The sequence below is a fragment of the Rana temporaria genome, chromosome 5 (genome assembly GCF_905171775.1).
Source record: "Rana temporaria chromosome 5, aRanTem1.1, whole genome shotgun sequence".
NCBI lineage: Eukaryota > Metazoa > Chordata > Amphibia > Anura > Ranidae > Rana > Rana temporaria.
In genome coordinates this window covers 9,715,023-9,737,926 of record NC_053493.1, presented here as the reverse complement: position 1 = coordinate 9,737,926, position 22,904 = coordinate 9,715,023, and the positions used below count along the sequence as shown (strand labels likewise).

The following is a 22,904-nucleotide window of genomic DNA, read 5'->3' as shown; positions in this document are numbered from 1 at the left end:
GTCTCTATGGCCTTGTCACAGTGTGTCTGGCCGACAGCCATGCCGTTCGCGGACGTTGGTTCTGTCTGGGATACCTCCAGCCGGGTAGTCGCAGGACAGGTAAGTAGTGGCCTCTTACTCAGGTAAGTGGTCTGGCTGGAATGTTTTCCCTTGGGAGGTCGACGGAGGGTTTTTCCCTGCTTTCCTCTCTCCCTTATTCCTCTCCCTCCTTCTCCCTTTGGGTGACGGCTGTGCAGGGGTTTTTTTTCTCTGGGGCTCATTTTTTTCACTCGTGGTATGGCTGGGGCTGTTCTGTGTCACTGCAGGGGACTGTGGTGGACATTCTGGGCATTTTTGTGTGTGCTGTGTGCTGTTTTGGTGTACTGTCTTTTTTGGGTACACTGTCTTTTTAAAACTGCGCCATGGCGGCCATTTTGCCGGAGCCGCTTGTATTATTCGACGGCCATTTTCTTGTGGCCGGCGACGTTTTCAGCACTAGTTCGGCCTCTAGTGGCCGTTTCGGCGGGGAAAAAAGACCGCGAATCCTGTGAGGGGACAGACGCAGCGCTGCAGCTTCTCCTCAGCACACACTTGCCTTCACAGACCGCGCTGTACCAGAGGGTGGTGAGTCTCAGGGGGCCCCATGCTGTGCTCTAGCGGCCGGGAGGTGACCTGTGGGGGACTTTTTTCCTGCCCTTGGCAGTAGGGGTGACACGGCAGCTGCAATATGGAGCCTGAATCAGGCCCCTCATTCCTTTCAATGCCGGAATTAACCCTTAGCGCCCCTTCCCCTGCCACATCTGTTGAGTCGGTGTCGGCTGTCCTGGAGTCTTTTCTCACCAGGTTTGAAGCTGCCAGTGCTCGGTTGGGGGGTAAAAAGCGCCCCCCCCCCCGGAGGCTGTTTCTGGGGATATCTCTGACGCAGAATCTGATAACGCTGTTGCTGCTTCTGGTTCTGTCATGTCAGAGGATGCGGGCTTAACCCACATGGACAGCGAGGATGACTCTGCTGCAGAGTCTGCTGACAAGGAATTTGTTGGAGCTCTTATTACTGCGGTGCGTGAGACTCTTCATTTAGAGGATGTGGCGGAGACACCAGTGGTGTCAGTCCCTTTTGGATTCCGCAAACCACCGCGTACCGCTAAGGTATTCCCCTGTGTTCCTTATTTAGACAATATGTTGTATAAGGAATGGGATACACCGCAGAAGGTTTTTACGGTTCCAAAAAGCTTTGCTACCCGTTACCCCCTGGAGGAGGACTTTTTAAAAAAGTGGGTCACTCCTCCGTCGGTGGACCCTCCTGTGTCCAGACTGAGTAAGGCTACTACGTTGCCTGTGGAGGGGGCTCCTGCTTTCAAGGACCCAGCTGATAGGAGAGTGGAGGCCGTGGCCCGCTCCCTGTTCTCGGTAGTGGGTTCGGTGGTGAGGCCGGCTCTGGCCGGAGCCCTGGTAGCTCAGACGCTGACTGAAAGGGCGAAGCTCCTGCTGCAGGAGCTGGAGGTCCAGGGGGCTTCCGAGTCCTCTAGGGACCTGGCTGAACAGTTGATTCAGGGTCAGAAGTTTCTCTGCGAGGCGGCTATGGATTCGATTCCTTTGCTTTCCAGTGCTTCTGTCTACGCAGTGGTTCTGCGCCGCCTTATATGGCTGAAGTGCTGGTCGGCTGACCAGTCCTCAAAAAAGGCCTTCGTAGATTTGCCCTTTAAGGGCGGACGGCTTTTTGGGGCATCCCTGGATGACATCATTAAGGATGCCACTGGAGGTAAGAGCACCTTGCTCCCTCAGTCGGGGAAGGGTAAGGAACCTCGCCGCAAGCAAGGTCCTACTTTTACTACCCCTAAACGTTTTTTTCGTGCACCCAGCGCGGCTGGAAAAGGTCCGCATGGTGCAAAAGCCCCTGCTGCCGGGCGTAAGCGCCCCTGGTTCAACAAACCAAACAAGCCTGCGGACAAGCCTGCTTCCGCATGAAGGTCTGCCCCCGCCCGGGTCTCGGGTGGGGGGACGGCTTCACGACTTCGCGGATCGGTGGAATTCTCTTCTGTCCGACCGTTGGGTTTGCGAGGTGGTCGCCTCGGGGTACAAGATAGAGTTCCTTTCTTGTCCCCCAAACAGATTTTTTCCATCCAACCTCCAGCTTCCTCAGGATCGTCGGCTAGCCCTGTCCGGGGCTGTCCAGGATCTTCTGGACAGGGGGGTGGTTGTGCCGGTCCCCTCGCTGGAACGGTTTCGGGGGTTCTACTCCAATCTGTTCGTGGTCCCCAAGAAGGGAGGGGTTCGCCCTGTCCTGGACCTAAAGGCCCTCAACTCCTTTGTCAAGGTGCAGCGATTCAGGATGGAGTCGGTCCGTTCTATCATAGCGGCCCTCCACCAGGGGGACTTCATGGCGTCCTTGGACATCATGGACGCATACCTGCATGTTCCCGTTTGCACAAGCCACCAAAGGTATCTGCGCTTTGCGATCGGGGAGGACCACTATCAATTCGTGGCCCTCCCGTTCGGGCTGGCGTCGGCACCACGGGTGTTCACCAAGGTGCTCGCCCCGATCCTGGCCTTGCTAAGGCAGCGAGGGATCGCTATCGTGGGATACCTGGACGACCTTCTCCTGAGAGCTTCTTCAGGCTCAGAGTTAGAGGAGGACGTGTCCATCACGTGTCGGACTCTGCAGGAGTTCGGCTGGCTTCTGAATCTCAAAAAATCAGTGTTGGTTCCGTCCCAGAGGCTGTAACACCTGGGGCTGGTTTTGGATTCGGGGGAGGCAAAAGTGTTCCTCCCATCGGAAAAACTGCGGACCCTGCAAGCTGCAGTGAGACAGTTGTCGACCCAGAAGTGGTCATCTCTTCGCTTCTGCATGCGGGTTCTGGGTCTGATGGTGGCCTCCTTCAAGGCGGTTCCGTATGCCCAATTCCACACCAGGGTACTACAGAAGGAGATTCTGTCACGATGGGACAGGGTCCCATCTTCTCTGGATCGCCAGATTCGGTTGAGCCATCTGGCCAAGTCTTCCCTGGCATGGTGGCTGATGTCTCCGGTGCTTCGGTCCGGGAAGTCTTTTCTTCCGTGCCGCTGGACAGTGGTCACGACGGACGCCAGCCTCTTCAGCTGGGGGGGCGTCTGGGGCACCCAGTCAGCCCAGGGGCGCTGGACTCGGGAGGAGTCCCGCCTGCCGATCAATATCCTGGAGCTCCGAGCAATCAAGCTGTGCCTGGTCAGGTGGTCCCTGGAGCTGCAGGGCCGTCCTGTCAGGATCCATTCCGACAACGCCACGGCCGTGGCGTACGTCAATCATCAGGGCGGCACAAGGAGCTCGGCCGCAGCGACGGAGGTCGCTCTCATACTTCGGTGGGCCGAAAGGTCCGTTCCGGCCCTGTCGGCGGTATACATTCCGGGAGTTCTGAATTGGCAAGCCGACTTCCTAAGTCGCACGACTCTGGATCAAGGGGAGAGGTCTCTCCATCCCGGAGGTGTTTCAGATCCTGTGCCAAAAATGGGGCACTCCAGACGTGGACCTTCTGGCGTCCCGTCTCAATCGGAAGGTACCACGGTTTGTGGCCAGGTCAAGAGACCCGTGGGCAGACGCGTCAGACGCGTTGGTGGCTCCCTGGGGTCAATATCACCTGATTTACGCCTTCCCTCCTCTAAGGCTCCTACCCCGCCTGCTGCGCAGGGTGGAAGCCGAAGGGATTCCAACGATCTTGATCGCCCCAGATTGGCCGCGTCGCTCTTGGTACGCGGACCTGGTACGTCTGGTGGCAGATGCCCCCTGGCGTCTGCCTCTGAGGGAAGATCTCCTGTCTCAGGGCCCGATCTTCCATCCTGCTTTACGGTCACTGGCTTTAACGGCGTGGCTGTTGAGAACCAGATACTGAAGGACCGGGGCCTGTCGGGCCCGGTAATCTCTACCATGCTGCGTGCACGGAAGTCCACTTCTCGAAAAATTTACCATCGCACATGAAAAGCATACATCTCTATGTGTGAGGAGATGAAGTGGCACCCCCGTACTTACGTGGTGTCCCGGATCCTGCTGTTCCTACAGCGGGGAGTGGACCAGGCTCTTGCCTTGAGCACGATCAAGAGTCAGATTTCTGCTCTGGCTGTTTATTTTCAGCGTCCCTTGGCAGCGCACTCTTTGGTTCGCACGTTTGTGCAGGGGGTCCGGCATGTGGCCCCCCCGGTGCGCCCTCCGCTACCTTCTTGGGATTTGAATTTGGTCCTCTCGGCGCTTCAGCGTGCCCCCTTTGAGGACATTCGGGAGATCCCTTTGCTGACTTTGTCGCAGAAGGTGGTCTTTCTGGTAGCTATTACCTCTATCAGACGAGTGTCTGAACTGGCGGCCCTGTCTTGCAAGGCCCCCTACTTGGTCATCCATCAGGATAAGGCGGTGCTGCGCCCGCGACCTTCTTTTCTTCCGAAGGTCGTTTCGGCCTTTCACATTAACGAGGACATTGTTGTTCCATCATTATGTCCTCAGCCGAAGAACCCGAAGGAAGCTGTTTTACATTCTCTGGATGTGGTTCGGGCCCTTCGAGTTTACTTGTCGGCGACAGCTCCGTTCCGGAAGTCGGACTCGCTGTTCGTGTCTGTGTCCGGTCCCAGTAAGGGCCTGGCAGTCTCGTCGGCCACCATTTCCAGGTGGATCCGACAGGTTGTGCTTCAGGCCTACGCCCTGAAGGGGCGGGCGCCTCCCTTTCGGGTCACGGCGCATTCGACCAGGGCGATCGGAGCCTCCTGGGCTTTCCGACACCAAGCCTCTGTGTTACAGGTGTGTAAGGCTGCGACCTGGTCGTCGGTCCACACTTTTTCAAAGTTTCATAAGGTGGATGTGAGTGTATCTTCTGATGCCTCCTTCGGCCGCAAGGTGTTACAGGCGGCGGTTTAAGGTTGGAGTTCCTCCGTTGAGTAACTCCGGTTTTGTTTGGGGTGTAACCTGTTGTTTGCTGTGTGGTTTTTTCCCACCCCTCGTTTTTTTGACACTGCTTGGGGATGTCCCTAAGGTCAATGAAGGCTGTGTCCGTCTATGAACGAAAGAGAAAAAAGGATTTTTGTACTCACCGTAAAATCCATTTCTCTGAGTTCATAGACGGACACAGCACCCACCCCTCCTTGGTTTGTACTGCTTGTTACGAACTGAAGCTGCTGGAGCAGGGTGTGGGTTATGCCTGGGGAGCCACGCCCCCTGGGAGGAGCGGCATGAAGGAAAGTTTTTAACACCTTAAGTGCTGTAGAATTCTGCCTAAATCTCCTGGTAGGAAGAAGCATAACCCTAAGGTCAATGAAGGCTGTGTCCGTCTATGAACTCAGAGAAATGGATTTTACGGTGAGTACAAAAATCCTTTTTTTCATAATTGTCTGCCTTTTTTTGTTTATAGCGCAAACAATAAAAACCGCAGAGATGATCAAATCCCACCAAAATGGGTGCTAAAAGTAAAAAAAAATGAAGAAAATAATAATAATAATAACAGGAATAATAATTATCAATATTATTACTAAGTCAATTCAAAATATTAATTGAAAGTGCATGCATGCTCATTATGTGCAGGCCCGTCGCTACAAGGCAGGCAAACCAAGCAATTGCTTGGGGCCCCGAGCTGGCCTGGGGCCCAAAGCAGACCCCTTGCCGTGCTAAGCTTCCTATATGCTACAGCCGCCTGAGCGCTCTTTAGAGAGCCTGCAGCACTGCTGCCTCGAGTCGTCCCTTCTCTGTAGCATTGCTGAGCTCTTCTTCCTTCCTCCTGTCAGTCCGGACTCCAGTTTCCTGTTCCCGGTCGGACTGAGAGGAAGTGCACACTGAGTGCTCACTTCCTGCCAGTCCGGCCGTGAACAGGAAACGGAATCTCCTGCCGCGCGGTACGGACCCGGTATGGAAGGGGGGCTCGGGGGGAGTAAAAAGAACATAGGGATGGGGGGGGAGTAAAAAAAACATGGGGAGGAGGGCTTTGCGTGTGTGGGTGCGGGGGGGGAGGGTTGGGGGGCCTCCATGTCCATTTTGCTTGGGGCCCTCAAATTCCTTCAAACGGCCCTGATTATGTGTGAACGGGTATAGCGGGTATAGTGTTTGTTTTTTTGCCCCGTTCACACATAATGAACATGCATGCACTTTCAACTGGCAAATTGCTATGCAGTTGTTTTTAGAAATACCCCTATATGTCTATTCCTAGAGCTTTAATTACTTTTTTTTCTGTTTCAGGCACTTCGATAGAGGAATTAATGACTGGCTGTGCAAGTGAGTACGATCGGGGGGACTGCGATCTCAGGACGATGGCTATGTGTGTTTATTAGTGGAGTCACAGATATTGTGAATCTGCTCAGGGACCAATTAAAGTGCACAAAAAAAACCACAAAGGCCCGGATTCACATACATCGGCGCATATTTATGTATCTCTTTTACGCTACGCCGGCGCAGCGCACAGAGGCAAGCACTGGATTCACAAAGCACTCGCTCCCACTCGCTGTTAAAGATACCCTGGGTTTACTCGGCGTAAGCCAGCGTGGGTGGAAGTGGGCGTGAGCCATGCTAATGAGGCGTGACCCCATGCAAATGATGGGCCAAGCGTCATAGAAGTACTTAAAACGAACGGCGCATGCGCCGTCCCGTGGACGTATCCCAGTGCGCATGCTCAGAATCACGTCGGAAATACTCCCTAAGGTATGGCGGATCACTGCCTACGACGTGAATGTAACCTACGCCTAGTCATATTCACGTACTACGTAAACGACGTAAAATACGACGGCTGTGTTCCCTGGTCCATACCTTTGCATGAGTTGCGCCTCCTATATGGGGAATAACTTCACGCCGGACGTACGACTTACGCAAACCGTGTATATTATGCGCCGGGCGCAACTACGTTCGTGAATCGGCGTATCTCCCTTATTTGCATATGTGCATAGAAAATCAATGGGAGCGGCAAATGCGCCCAGCGTAAATATGTGCCTACAATAAGCCGGGCGTAGGAAAGTTAGGTCGGTCGGATGAAGCCTATTTTCAGGCGTATCTCAGTTTATGGGCACGGCGCATAGATACGACGGCGCATATACTTACGCGGCGTATCTGAAGATACGTCGGCGTAAGTACTTTGTGAATCCGGGCCAACATGTTTTCTTCCCATATGACTTCAATGTATATGGTCAAAACAGAGACATTTTGGTAAAATTTTCAGCTCCTCTCATCCTCGGTCTTAGAAACTCCAGGAGTGAGAATCCCAGGGGACATAATTCATGGCTCAGGCTGGGTTCACACTACTACACTACTTTCATCCTACTTTGCTCTGTGTTCAATGTTTCCCTATGAGAGTGTCTTGTAGCGTCCTACACAAGTCAGTCCGACTTTGAAAATGCTCCCTGTACTACTTTTGGTCCTACATTGATCCTACTTCAGGCCCATTGAATATCATTGAAGTCGGACCAAAGTAGTATCCTGTTCATGAAAGTAGGATGGATGTAGGACCAATGTAGGATCAGTGTAGGACCAATGTAGCAGAGCAAAGTAGGATGAAAGTAGTGTAGTAGTGTGAACCCAGCCTCAGTCTGTCCCTGTCCACCTGGGAGTCCTAATTGTTTCTCCACAACTTTGTGTGTCCCAGTCTCTTAGGCCTCGCACACACGATCGGGTAACCAGAGGACAATGGTCTGAAGGACCGTTTTCATCGGTCAAAACCGATCGTGTGTGGGCCCCATAGGTTATTTAACCATCGGTTAAAAAAAAGCCAACTTGCTTTAAATTTAGACAATGGATCCCTAACCGATAGGTCAAAACCGATCGTTAGTAGGCACGACCATCGGTTAAAAATCCACGCATGCTCAGAATCAAGTCGACGCATGCTTGGAAGCATTGAACTTCGTTTTTTTCAGCACGTCGTTGTGTTTTACGTCAGCGCGTTCTGACACGATCGGTTATGTAACCGATGGTGTGTAGGCGCGACGGACCATCAGTCAGCTTCATCGGATAACCTATGACAACAGTCCTTCAGACCATTCTCATTGGATGGATTGATCGTGTGTACGAGGCTTCACTAATACTTCATATTCCATTCGCACACTTTCCTGGATAAGCTCTCAAAGTTTGGGAGCTGCAGCAACAAGCAGCTGGATACTGGTTCAAGTAAAAAAAATTGATATTTGCCAGCACACCATGGATCGACAAAAAGTAGCGTCCATAGGTAATTTATTGCATGATCACAACATAAGAAGAGCGCAACGTTTCGGAATCACGCAGGACATGCCTGACAAATGCCGCGTACACACGATCGGTCAAACCGATGAGAACGGTCTGACAGACCGTTTTCATCAGCCCAAACCGATCGTGTGTGGGCCCCATCGGTTATTTATCCATCGGTTAAAAAAAGTCAATCTTGTTTTAAATTTAACCGATGGATACCTAACCGATAGAAAAAAAAACGATCGTTAGTAGGCACGTCCATCGGTTAAAAATCCACGCATGCTCAGAATCAAGTTGACGCATGCTTGGAAGCATTGAACTTCGTTTTTTTCAGCACGTCGTTGTGTTTTACGTCACCACGTTCTGACACGATCGTTTTTTTAACCGATGGTGTGTAGGCGTGACTGACCATCAGTCAGCTTCATCGGTTAACCGGTCCATCAGACCGTTCTCATCGGATGGACCGATCGTGTGTACTTTTTTTACTTTTTGCTATAATAAATATCCCCAAAAAATATATAAAAAAAACGTTTTTTTTCCTCAGTTTAGGCCGATACGTATTCTTCTACATATTTTTGGTTAAAACATTTTTTTTTTATTAGTAATGGTGAAGATCAGCAATTTTTATCATGACTGCGACATTATGGCGGACACATCGGACACATTTCACGCCATTTTGGGACCATTGTCATTTATAAAGCGATCAGTGCTATAAAAATGCACTGATTACTGTGCAAATGACACTGGCAGGGAAGGGGGTTAACCTCTAAAGAACGAGAAAGTGGTTAAGTGTGTCCTAGGGAGTGATTCTAACTGTGTGGGGGCTGGGCTACATGTGACGTGATATTGATCACTGCTCCCGATGACAGGGAGCAGACGATCAGTGTCCTGTCACTAGGCAGAACAGGGAAATGCCTTGTTTACATAGGCACCCCCCCGGTTCTGCAGCTCCGTGACACGATCGCGGGACGCCGCCGAACATCGAGTCCGCGGGGTCCCATGGGCACGGAGATCGCGGTGGGTGCGCATGGCGGCAAATTTAAAGCGGCGTACAGGTACGTTGCTTTGCGCAGCCGTGCCATTCTGCCGACGCATATGGGCGTTAACCGGTCGGCAAGTGGTTAAAACTGAACTTCAGGTGGACACCTAAATACACAGGGGCAGATCCACATAGATCTGCGCCGGGCGCAGCGTATGTCAGATACGCTACGCCGCTGTAACTTACTTTGGCTTAGTTTGAATCCTCAACGAATTCGCGGCGTAGTGTATCTCTCACGGCGTAAGGGCGCGGAATTCAAATTGGGCGGGTAGGGGGCGTGTTTCATTTAAGTGCAGCGTGTCCCTGCGCCGAACGAACTGCACATGCGCCGTCCCTAAAATTTCCCGCCGTGCATTGCGCTAAATGATGTCGCAAGAACGTCATTGGTTTTGACGTGGACGTAAACGGCGTCCTGCTCCATTCACGGACGACTTACGCAAACGACGTAAAATTTTCAAAATTAGACGCGGGAACGACGGCCATACTTAACATTGAGTACGCCACCATATAACAGCTTTAACTATACGCCGGAAAAAGCTAAACTTTGACGACATAAAAGAATGCGACGGCCGCTCGTACATTTGTGGATCGTCGGAAATAGCTAATTTGCATACTCGACGCAGAATACGACGGAAACGCCACCTAGCGGCTGCCGGAAAATTGCATCTTAGATCCAACGGCGTACTAAGGCGTACGCCTGTCGGATCTAACACAGATGCCGTCGTATCTTGTTTTGTGGATACCAAAACAAAGATACAACGCGCAAAATTTGAAATTACACGGCGTATCAAGATATACGCCGGCGTAATTTCTTTGTGGATCTACCCCACAGTTCTTATATATAAATGTGAACCATTTTTCTTGCCCAAAAATGTGTAATTGTGTCCAGCCAGTCTGCCTTGCCAGACACCAGAGACCGGTGAGAGAGCAGAGCGGTGACATCATACTGCTGCTTGCCCAATCACAGGCAGGGGGGCGGCTCCTCAGCAGAGAAAACGATGGTCACCTGGTGTCTGGATCACAAATCTAGAATAAAATAACTTCTGGAAGATAAGTTATCATCAATATATTGATCATTTCCCCTGGAGTTATACTTATAAAATATTCCAGCAGTCATTGTATAGTTGTTATGACTGTTATACTGTCACTCTGTAATAAGCCCCTCCCCCTCCTTTTTCTCTGGCTCAGGTACGTCTACGATTTCCTCGGTGAGGGCCATGACAACATCAAGAAGGAGCTGGTGGCCACCGTGTCCACGTTCCTGGTGACCACGCTGTGGCTCGGCCCCTGTGACATTGTCTACATCTGGTCCATATGCAACTGCTTCGGCCTGAACTTTGAACTCTGGGTGCAGAAGTTTTTCGAACTGCCGCCATTCGCCAAACTGGAGGTGAGAGGGGCTTAATTACTTGTCTACCTGGGCAATTTTTTTAAAATTAAAAATCTGCTTTTTTTTTTTTTTTGCTACAAATTACTTTAAAGTGGAATTAAACCCTCCATACACCCAGCAGGGGCGGACTGACCATTCGGGCTCTCGGGCACTGCCCGAGGGCCCAGTGCCACTAGGGGGCCCCATCAGGGTTGCCAGCTTCATTAAAACCAGGGAAAGCATGTAAAAATATGTGTTTTTTTACATCTGTCCCTGAAATGTCCCTTACCGACACCCTATTGGTCTAAAAAATCACAAGATTAGAGCAGCCCCGCCTCTCCAGTACCTTCCCAGTGTGTGTGTGTGTATACTGTGTATGTATACTGTGTGTGTGTGCTGTGTGTGTCTGTATGTGTATTATGTGTATATGTATACTGTGTGTCAGAGGCGGATCTTTAATTAGGCAAATTAGGCGGTCGCCTAAGGCCTCGCACTTACAGGGGCCTCACGGCCACCTAACTTACCCAATACTGCTATGCTCAGGCAGCGTTGAGGAGCCCTGACTCAGGAGAGGGACTGTCAGCGTCCCTAACAACCAGTGAATATCGGTCACACCACCCCTTGTGATGTCAATGACCCAGCATGCCCTCAGTCAATGACGTCAAAAGGGGGCGGGTTCACCAGGTGTCATAACCAGGTCGCCATAGTTATTAAAAAGCAGGATCTGGGGGCCGCCTTATTAACCACTTGATCACTGGGCACGTAAACCCACTTAATAACCAGACCAATTTTCAGCTTTCGGTGCTCTCACAATTTGAATGACAATTACTCAGTCATACAACACTGTACCCAAATGAATAAATATTGCTGAGGGAGGGACCGTGATCCCCGCTGACGGCAGCCCCTCTCTGAGCACTGCAGAGGTAGGGGCCACTGATGTCAGCCGGGAGGAGAGGAGAAGATCTCTGGCTGGTCACGTGAGCATCCAGCAGTGATGTAAAAATTGTATTTTCCACAATAAATTTACAAAAAGGAGACACTGCCCATTATATAATCTTTTTATAAAACGGATTACATGTTTTTAATAGGACTTTGACTAGGGCTTATTTTCAGGGAAACAGGGTAGTTGCCCCTGCTATATGAGGCGCAGCCAATGTTAAGTATGGCCGTCGTTCCCGCGTCGAAATTTAAAAAAGTTACGTCGTTTGCGTAAGTCGTCCGTGAATGGGGCTGGACGTCATTTACGTTCACGTCGAAACCAATGACGTCCTTGCGGCGTACTTTGGAGCAATGCACACTGGGAAATTCCACGGACGGCGCATGCGCCGTTCCGCAAAAACGTCAATCACGTCGGGTCACAGTAGTTTAACATAAAACACGCCCCCCCCCCCTTCCACATTTGAATTAGGTGGGCTTACGCCGGCCGATTTACGCTACGCCGCCGCAACTTACGGAGCAAGTGCTTTGAGAATACAGCACTTGCCCGTGTAAGTTGCGGCGGCGTAACGTAAATCAGATACGTTACGCCCGGGCAAAGTTACGCGGCTGTACGTGAATCTGCCCCTAAAACTTTTTCGGCAGTGCACACGTCTACTTTATTCGATCATCTGCCAGGCTTGTCTTCATCACTTTGGATTGCTTTGTAGGATCAATACGGACAAATACAATAAGTAATCATTCACTTACTGTCTCCATTGATTCTCTCTCCAGGCCTCCTTACCTGAGTCCATGTCCCGGAGAATCCGGGGGGTGTTTGGCGCCGCCAATTTCTGGGCCATCATTCTGTACAATATTTTAGCCCTGAACAGCCTGGAATTCGCTATACTGGTAGCCAATAGGATCCTCATCACAGGTAGGTACACAGGTTGGGGGTTAAAGAGCACCATTGTCATAAAGGTGCAGAATTATATATAAAAGAGCGATATTCCCCATTTTTCATGTTTACCCACTTGCTATTTTTTTGCGATACGGCACTGCGCTATTTTAACTGACAATGTATGTCCTTTTTTTCCCACAAATAGAGCTTTCTTTTGGTGGTATTTTATCACCACAGAGTTTTTAATTTTTTGCGCTATAAACCAAAAAACAATTTTGAAGATAATTGTAATCAGTGGCGGTGCGTCCATAGTGGGCGCCGGAGCGCGCCCCCTCTCGCTCCCGCACCGCCACTGAAAAACAATACATAGATTCATGCATTGCATGAATCTTTGTATTCCCGCTGCCGCCGACTATTCAGATGGCTGGCCCCCTGGTGAGCATTGGCCATCTGAATAACGGCAGCTGGTTGGCTGAGAGACAATTACAGGGCACAGTGGCGACAATTAAAGGGCACAGTGGCGACAATTACAGGGCACAATGGCGACAATTACAGGGCACAGTGGCGACAATTAAAGGGCACAATGGCGACAATTAAAGGGCACAGTGGCGTCAATTACAGGGCACAGTGGCGACGATTGGCACAGTTGCGACAATTACAGGGCACAGTGGTAACAATTGGCACAGTGGCGACAATTACAGGGCACAGTGGCGACCATTGGCACAGTGCCGACAATTACAGGGCACAGTGGCGACAATTAAAGGGCACAGTGGCGACAATTAAAGGGCACAGTGGCGACAATTACAGGGCACAGTGGCGACAATTAAAGGGCACAGTGGCGACAATTACAGGGCACAGTGGCGACAATTACAGGGCACAGTGGCGACAATTACAGGGCACAGTGGCGACAATTAAAGGGCACAGTGGCGACAATTGGCACAGTGGCGACAATTACAGGGCACAGTGGCGACAATTAAAGGGCACAGTGGCGACAAATAATGGGCACAGTAGCGAGAATTAAAGGGCACAGTGGCGACAATTGGCACAGTGGCGACAATTGATGGACACAGTGGCTGCGTTTGATGGCATGGCACAGTAGTGACAATTGATGGCACAGTGGCTGCGTTTGATGGGCACAGTGAGGCTGCAATTGTTTGTTTTTTTCGTTTGTTTGCGCCCCCCCCAAAAATTTGGAGCACCAGCCGCCACTGATTGTAATAATATTAATATAAGGCAATAATAAATAATAAACAATATTTTTTACTTTCTGCTATAAATCCTATCCCATAAAAAAAAAATTAAAAACTCAAATTTCTTCATCAGGCCAATATGTATTCTGCTACATGTTTTTGGTAAAAAATAATCCCAATAAGCGTACTGTGGAACCTCGGATTTCGAGTATAATCCTTTCCAGGAGAATGTTCATAATCCAAAGCGCTCGCATATCAAAGCGAGTTTCCCCCATTGAAGTCAATGGAAACGAAAATAATTTGTTCTGCATTGACTTCAATGGCATGCGACCAGAGGCGGGGGCGCCAGAGAGCGTAGTATTTCCGAGTCTTTTTGAGCATTTCCGAATGGCGCCGATGGGCTCCGGCGCCCCCCCCCCACCTCAGGCCAAAGGCAGTACTGCACACCTCTTTGGCCTGAATCCTGCTCATTTTGCGAGACAACACTCGCAAACCGAGTTAAGATTTTTTTAAAATACAACGCTCGTATTGCGAAACGCTTGTCAACCGCGTTACTCTCAATCAGAGGTTCCACTGTATATTGATTGGTTTGCGCAAAAGTTATAGTGTCTACAGACTATGGGATATTTTTATTTATTTTACCACCGGCGGTTGCCGGTGGTCATCCGTTGGCCGGCACCCGCTGATCAGCATCTGCTGTGTCTAATCACAGCACAGCCAGGACGCCAGTGGCACGCGCCCCCTACACAGAGATGCCGCCAGGGGCGGACTGACAACTCATGGGGCCCCCGGGCAATAGGAGATTATGGGGCCCCTGGGCAATACGAGATTATGGGGCCCCCAGGAAATAGGAGATTATGGGGCCCCCAGGCATAAAGATTATGGGGCCACACAGTATACACATACAGTATACACACACACACACATACAGTATACACACACAGACACACAATACACACACACAGTATACACACACACATACAGTATACACACACAGACACACAATACACACACATACAGTATACACACACAGACACACAATACACACACACACACAAAGTATACAAACACAGTATACATACACACACTGAAAAGGTACTTGGGATTTTTTTTTTAAAACACAGATTTGTACATACTGTCCCTGGTTTTACTGAGGCTGGCAACCCTGATGGGGCCCTTGGGCAGTGCCCGAATGGTCAGTCCGCCCCTGCCTGCCGCTGTACATGTAAGTGATACGGTCAGCAAGTGGTTAAGCTCATTTACCCCTTTCATAGCCCCTCTCAATCCAATCACCATGGAATGTGTAGCTGTCCCGGGTGGGAGCTGTGAAAGTTGTGGAATATTAATGTGCACATTTTGAACAGAGAGGACAAACAGTTGGAAGTAGCACAAACAAGGCCAGTGTTGCCAACCTACCAGATTGAAATTTACTGGCACGACACCCTAAATTTACTGGCGCAGCCACGTTTTTACTGGCACTTCACAAAAGTTACTAAATTAAATTTTTAGGTGCAAATTTCAGTATTTAGGCTACAAACAAGAACGCCAGGCAAATAGCAATGTGATTTAAGGTAGATATTATGGTAAAAAAACATATTTTTGTTATTTTCGATATAAAAAGGGCAAATTATTTAGTCACATCACCCCCTGCCTCCATCCCCCTCTGCGGTGCCACAATCTCCCCTCTGCGGTGCCACAATCTCCCCCTGCCTCCAATCACCCCCTGCCTCCAATCTCCCTCTGCCTCCACTCTCCCCCAGGCCCCCTGCCCCAATCACCCCCTGCCTCCATCCCCCTCTGCGGTCCCACCAACAACCCCTGTCTCCATCTCCACCCTCTGCGATGCCACCATCCCCCTCTGCGGTGCCACCAACAACCCCTGCCTCCAATCACCCCCTGCCACTAACACCCCCTGCCTCCAATCTCCCCCTGCCTCCATTGCCCCCTGCCTCCACCCCCCTCTGCGGTGCCACCGCAGCCACCATCACCCCCTGCCTCCAATCAAAAAACCCTGCAGAGGTGATCAAATACCACCAAAAGATGTGGCGGCAGCGTCGGTCCTCCACGCTGCAATGTACAGGGACACTGTGATATAAATATAAATGATTACAGTGCAGTCCCCTTTATATTACAGTATCCCTGCAATCATGCCCCCACCCTTTACTCTCTACTCACTATGCAGATCTCCAGCTCCTCCCACCCCCTGCTTCCTCAAATGAGAGTCCGCACTGACCCCCCTTACATCAGAGACCGCACTAAGCTCTTACATCAGAGTCCGCACTGACCCCCCTTACATCAGAGACCGCACTGAGCTCTTACAGCGGCCGTGGCCTGTTTTAACCCTCTCCAGGCCGCGGGCGCCACTTACCTCCCACTGTGTGGCCTGATCATCAACAGGCCACAGAGCAGCGGCCCGCGAGCGACCCGGCCCACCGAGGCATAAGCCCGGTCTGCCCTATGGCCAGTCCGGGCCTGTATGGAAATGGTTAACTTTTGCACCTTCCATCTGATTCTTAGACAACCAACATCTACACATTCTTGACACTCATTAACACTGAAGAAGTGGCTTGGCCAAGCTAGGAAACCTCTTTAACATTACAGAACAAGTCCAGTTGGATGTGACTGGCTACTGCTATATACACCATGACCCGGACACACGAGGACCTTCACAGACAGTAGATACAGTAATTTACCAGTAATTATTACAAAACGTTCATAGACACGCAATCACTGTGCAGCAGGGCCGTCTTTAATATGGTTTGGGCCCTGGGCAAACATTATTTTTGGGCCCCCCTCCAGCTTATTATGGGCCTGGCTGGTTCACATGCATGTGTTTTGGCGGTCCTCATTTGTGCAGGCACAGCAGCCCATTGATTTGAATGGGCTGCCATGCCTTCATATATATAAAAAATAAAAAAAATAAAGAAATATACAAAAAAAGTTTTTTTTTATATAAAAAAAAAAGGGGGGTTGTCATCCGGGGGCCCTGGTGACCTCCAGACCTGTAAAAAAAAAAATTGGCCCTTTAATAAAAAATAAAATAAAAATATATTAGAAAAATATATTTTTTTTATTTAAAAATAAATAAAAAAAGGGGGGTTGCCATCTGGGGCCCTGGGGGCCTCCGGGCCCCTGGGGACCCCTAAAGAAAAAAAATTGTCCCTTTAATAAAAAAAAAAAAAAAAAAAAAAAAAAAATATTTTAAAAAAAAGGGGGGTTGCCATCTGGGGCCCTGGGGACCTCCGGACCCCTAAAAAAAAATATATATATATTTATTTATTTTTTCAAAAGGGGTTGCATTGGGCCCCCAACAGTGACAGGGCCCTGGGCAGCTGCCCCTGTTTGTCCTATGGTAAAGACGTCCCTGCTGTGCATAATCGGTCCTTGTTTTTCTCCCGTTCTTTGATGAGTTTTGTCCTCCTCTCCAGGTTTCCCGGTCAGCATGCTGTCCATCTGGTTTGTGACGTATTGCGGAGTTCAGCTGATAAAGGAACGAGAGCGAGTTCTGGCCATAGAGGCAGAGAAGAGCGAGAAACTGAAAGCTGCCTAATTCTGGGGCTTCTCCAATAGGAATCCAAGCAGCTAGCCGCCACCCTGGGCAGAAGAGCCGGAGCTTGCTCCGCCCTAGAGCACCGCTACAATCCAACCTAATGCACAGAGACAACTGTGTAGATTTAATAAATATTTTCTATAAGGATGAGTGTTATACTGTAATTTCTTATTAGGATAATACAGACATAATAAAGAGAATGCCACTCAGAAGACCCTTTGTGCTTTTTAATTGCCTTGCGGCGAATCAAGGCATTTAAAAATGTGCGGTATTGGGTGTGTAGCCAGATATTGTAGTTGTGCATTAAACCACACACATTTTTAGAATTTTATTCAAAGCCAAACTCAAGACAGCCCCCCCCCCTTTTTCCTGGAGCACCCCCTGCCCACAATTTTTTTGAGCCCCCCCACTTGTTTTTTTTATTTTGGTTCTTGTTGATTCTTGAAGTCTTTTGATCCGTCAAGTGACGTCATTGTTCCTCTTCTGTCCTATGGGCAGTCCTGAATGCTGCACAGAGCGTCAATCACGTAATGTTAGCACAGTTCTTTGCAGCATTCTCCAGAGTCTTGGGTGGTTTCAACGCTGTATCCTGGACTAAGCCAACAAAGGCCCAGGCCTAGGGCAGCACTTTACAGGGGGGCAGCACGCTGTTAGTGTAGTGCCAGTCTTATGGGGCGGAGTGGGCTGAGAGGCAACTTAGTCTAGCGCCCCATAAAGCGGCCGCACTGCTTCCGGTATGCAGGCGGACGGCATTCCGCAACTGTGGGGGAAGGGGGGTTCTGCTTCTAATTTTACTGTCCTATCATCCTGGGCCACAAACCTTCCTCACTGTGCTATATGTTTTCTGCCGCACCATTGGCGTGGTTATATCTTCTTATGCCCCGTACACACCATCACTTTATGTGATGAAAAAAAACGACGTTTTTAAAAACGTCACTTTAATTGACCGTGTGTGGGGGAAAACGTTGTTTTATGTCTTGTAAAAAACGACCAAAAAAATTGAAGCATGCTTCAATTTTATGTGTCGTTTTTCAAAACGTCGTTTTTTACTTCACAGAAATTGACCGTGTGTAGCAAAAAACGTTGTTTAAAAAGACGTTTTTACATCCGCGCATGCCCAGAAGCTAGTTATGAAGCGAGCTTCAATGGAAAAACGTGGTGGAACGTAACCTCGCTTTGCTAGAACATTGTGAGAAAAACGATGGTGTGTAGGCAACTTCGTCTTTGAAAATTGAAGTTTCAAAAAGGTCATTTTTTACTTCACAGAAAATGTCGTTTTTTTTCATCACATAAAGTGATGGTGTGTATGCGGCATTAGAATCAGTTATGCATAGATATCCCTTAGATCAGACAGGCGTAGGTCTCTTACGCCGTCAGATCTTAACTGCAATTTTGTTTTGCCCCGCTAGGTGGCGCTTCCGTCGATTTCCCCGTCGAGTATGCAAATTAGCTAGATACGCGAATTCCCAAACGTACACGCGGCCGACGCAGTAAAGTTACGACGTTTACGTTAGGCTTTTCCCGGCGTAAAGTTGCCCCTGGGTCTATGAGGCGCAGCCAATGTTAAGTATGGCCATCGTTCCCGCGTCAAAAATGTAAAAATTTACGTAATTTGCGTAAGTCGTCCGTGAATGGTGCTGGACGTAATTTACGTCCACGTCAAAACCAATGACGTCCTTGCGACGTCATTTAGAGCAATGCACGCTGGGATTTTTTTAGGGACTGCGCATGCGCAGTTCGTTCGGCGCGGGGATGCGCTTCATTTAAATGATACACGCCCCCTACCCGCCAAATTTGAATTCCACCGGGTGATTTACGTTACGCCGCCGCAACTTTACACGCAAGTGCTCTGTGAATAAAGCACTTGCCTGAAAAACTTGCGGCGGCGTAACGTAAATCAGATACGTTACGCCTGCCCAAATTTACGCCCATCTACGAGAATCTGGGCCATTGTTCCTCTTCTGTCCTATGGGCAGTCCTGAATGCTGCACAGAGCGTCAATCACGTAATGTTAGCACAGTTCTTTGCAGCATTCTCCAGAGTCTTGGGTGGTTTCAACGCTGTATCCTGGACTAAGCCAACAAAGGCCCAGGCCTAGGGCAGCACTTTACAGGGGGGCAGCACGCTGTTAGTGTAGCGCCAGTCTTATGGGGCGGAGTGGGCTGAGAGGCAACTTAGTCTAGCGCCCCATAAAGCGGCCGCACTGCTTCCGGTATGCAGGCGACCGGCATTCCGCAACTGTGGGGGAAGGGAGGTTCTGCTTCTAATTTTACTGTCCTATCATCCTGGGCCACAAACCTTCCTCACTGTGCTATATGTTTTCTGCCGCACCATTGGCGTGGTTATATCTTCTTAGTTCTCTCCATAAAATTATCAGAAATTTGTGCTTAACCTCCCTGGCGGTATGATTCTTTCAGAAAAAAGGTGCTGAAAGCGGTACAATTATTTGCAAGGAAATTTGGCGTTTTATATTGTAGGTCTGTAATTCTTAGGAATAACTCACTTAAATCTGACCAAACAAGAGTCTAGTAGGCATCCCGGGTATGACATTTTTTTAAAAACAAAATTATAAATTATAATATTATAAATAATTATAGCAAGTAATAATATAATTATAATAAAAATTATTCAATAATGTAATCAACTCAAAATCACTGAAATTTGCTCAGTTGCAGAATTGTCGCTGTCATTATTTTTTTTTTTTATGACGGATTTCCCCACAAATCGCTATCGCACAATTCTGCAAGTGATTATAATTTATTATCGCTTTTTTCTAGCTGCTCTAAAACTATTTTTGACATAAAGGGACACTTTTGGTTGCTATGGACAATCTACAGTTTTCAGGCAGAAAGAAAGGTTTTTATTATATAAAATGACATGCAGGGCACTGGACAGACCACTAGGGACAAGGGGTGTGTATTTTTTTTACATACAGTACTGTAATCTATAAGATTACAGTATACTGTATGTATAGTGTTTGCTTACTTTTTTGAATTTGGCGCCGTTCTCCGCCCCCGTGCGTCGTAACGTCGCAGGGAACGGAGATCGGCGGCACAGGAGGACGCTGTGTGAATCGAGCGAGGTCCCGCTCGCTCACACAGCGCGGTGGCATCGCTGGATCCAGGGACAAGGTAAGTAAACAGTGCCTGTGGATCTAGCGAGGCCGAGCCCGAGTCTGACTCGGGGTTACCGATCCTAGCCCAAAAATCTAACCCCGAGTCAGACTCGGGAATACCGCCAGGCAGGTTAATGTAGAACTATAGGCAACACATTTTTTTTTTCATTTTGGATAGAGTAAGGGAGGGTTATAGCCCCTGTCAGTTTATTTTTTACCATCCCTATCCCATTTCAGAGATTTTTCTTCACTTCCTGCCCCATAGCCAAACAGGGAGTGAGAGGAAATCTATGCAAATTAGGGGAATCCATTCCCCCCCCCCCCACCCCGGCCCTCAGAACTAGTGTCCCCACTCGAAAATTTCAGGGCGGGTCTTAAACAGCAAGGGGTGTGGCCTTGACAGGAAGAGGTGGGTCATATTTAAATTAGGGGGTGCACAAGTTTAGTCCGGCCTAGGGCAGCACAAAACCTAAATACACTACTGGGTGGTGCCGCCACCGTGATGACCCGTGGAGAATCGGAGGCCGCCGCCACCGCCCAGCAGGGGAAGCTGCCGGTGATGGGTTAAGTGCTACCTACCGATCGACCTACCGACTGATGGGGGGGTTGGCATACCGTTTGCCACCCCCCCAAAAAAAATGATACCAGCCGCCACTGATCTCTGTGTAATGTGCTGATGGTGGGGGCGGGGGGGGGGAATCTCTCTCCACCCGCAACAATGCCAGTTGACGTTGGTGAGTGACATAACCGCTCTATGGAATCCAGCCCTGCACATTACATAGAGGAACAAGGGAAAAAAGATATTCACCCTGCAATTTATGCTAAAAGGCATGCAGAGCAATGGGGAGGCAGCAGGTAGAGTGTAGCCCAAACCTCTAAATTTTTTACAATGGTGAGTCATGTACGTGTATGAGGAGCTAAGGATGATAAGGGTGGCTTCTTGCACAATTCCTATCTGAACACTCCTGGAGTTTGAAACGGGACTACAAGATCAATGGAAGGGCGCAGGTACCAGGAAGCTGGATTCTCAGACTTGAACTAAGTTGGGAGCGCAGATGTAAGGTAAGCAGATGTGCAGCAATGAGGACAACCCAACTTCACCCTGACCAGTGGAGATCAGAGCCGTGTCACAAGCTGAGTTTGACAATAGATAGGTTGCACCGATACCGGTATTGGTGCGGATACTAATAGGTAGATTCACACACATTTGCCTAACTTTAGGGCGGCCTAGCCTAGCCTGTTTAGGCTACACCGCCGTAAATTAGTTAGGCTAGTAGTGATTCACAATCTACTTACCTGCTAATCTACGGCGGTGTAGCCTAAAACAAGCGGGCGTAAGGGCGCCTAATTCAAATTGCTTGGAGGGGGGAGTGTTGTATGGAAATGAGGCTTGACCTCACGTTTTTTGACGTTTTTTGACACTGCGCATGCGCCGGGCGACTACATTTCCCAGTGCGCATTGCGGCTAAGTACGCCGTACGGGCCTATTGATTTCGACATGGACGTAAACGACGTAACTCCCGATTCGCGGACGACTTACGCAAACGACGCAAAAATTTCAAACCTCACGGCGGGAACGGCGGCCATACTTAACATTGTTATTCCACCTCATAGGTGGAATAACTTTAGGCCGCCCAAGGCCTTACGGAAACGACGTAGAAGATCGCTCTCTAAAACGGTAAGTACTGCTTCGATTTAAAAAAAAACACCCGATTCCCCTTGACAAAACGAGCCTCAATCTAATGTTAAAAATTTACTTTTTGGGTGAACCTCCACTTTAAGGAGTGGGGACACCGCATCCTTAACAACCGATGGCTCATTCAGCTGTCAGTGGGGTTCCCGTGTTGACAGTAGACATGTGCACAGAAAATGTTTTCGTTTTTTTTTGTTCTGTTTCGTATCGTTCCGTAGGTTCGTTTCCGTTCGTTTTTCGTAAGACGCCCGTTTTCCTGTTCGTTCCCGTTCGTTTTTCGTACGACGAGATTTTTTCGTATTCCGATCGTTTCGTATTTTCGTTACCGTTTTATTTTCGTACATGCGGGATGGTTCGTTATTCTGTTTAATTCATGTTCGTTACTTGTTAGACAATCATTTTCGTGAATTTTCGTCAATGATTTGCATTCTGTGTTTTGGATTCCTTTTTCTGTTCGTGTTTTCGGTCGTGTGTTCGTGTGACATCTATGACAATTTGTTGTGGATGTCATGTGGGCATGCGACTGAAGATACGAACAGAAAAAGGATTTTTGTCATTTTGTACTTTCGTAAATATATCGCGGGGATTCGTGGCACTTTCAACACGCGGCTCATCCATATTAACGATTGTTAAGCCCCATACACTTGGTCAGACTTTTTTAACAACAAACATAAAAACGATCGTTTTCTGTTCGTTCTCAGAAAATGTGTTAGGTTTTAAACTCCATCAGAAAACCATTTTTGGGTTCAAAATTCTGGCCAACTGATCTCCCTTCAGATGAAAATCCACAGAAAAGTTTATTTGGCTTTACTGTACTACTCAGCACAAAAGAGAAGCTGCTTCACTAACTACACTCACTGCCCATTCAAAAAAACGAAAATGACATCTATAATAAAAGATTTGCATTCTGTGTTTTGGGTCCTTTTTCTTTTGGTGTTTTAAGTCGTGTGTTCGTGTGACATCTGTGGCAAAAGATTTGCATTCTGTTGAATCCAAAATACGAA

The 22,904-nt window shown here is 49.0% G+C and overlaps 1 protein-coding gene across 1 annotated transcript in view; it reads left to right on the top strand.

Annotated features, from left to right (window-relative positions):
* HHATL (hedgehog acyltransferase like) overlaps positions 1-17,202 on the top strand; it is a 61,562-nt gene extending 44,360 nt beyond the window's left edge. The window contains exons 9-12 of the mRNA XM_040352169.1: positions 6,161-6,196; positions 10,356-10,557; positions 12,247-12,388; positions 16,971-17,202. Coding sequence (XP_040208103.1) covers positions 6,161-6,196; positions 10,356-10,557; positions 12,247-12,388; positions 16,971-17,092 — 502 coding nt within the window. The 3' untranslated portion in view covers positions 17,093-17,202. The remainder of the gene's footprint in view (positions 1-6,160; positions 6,197-10,355; positions 10,558-12,246; positions 12,389-16,970) is intronic.
* Positions 17,203-22,904: the final 5,702 nt, after the last annotated feature.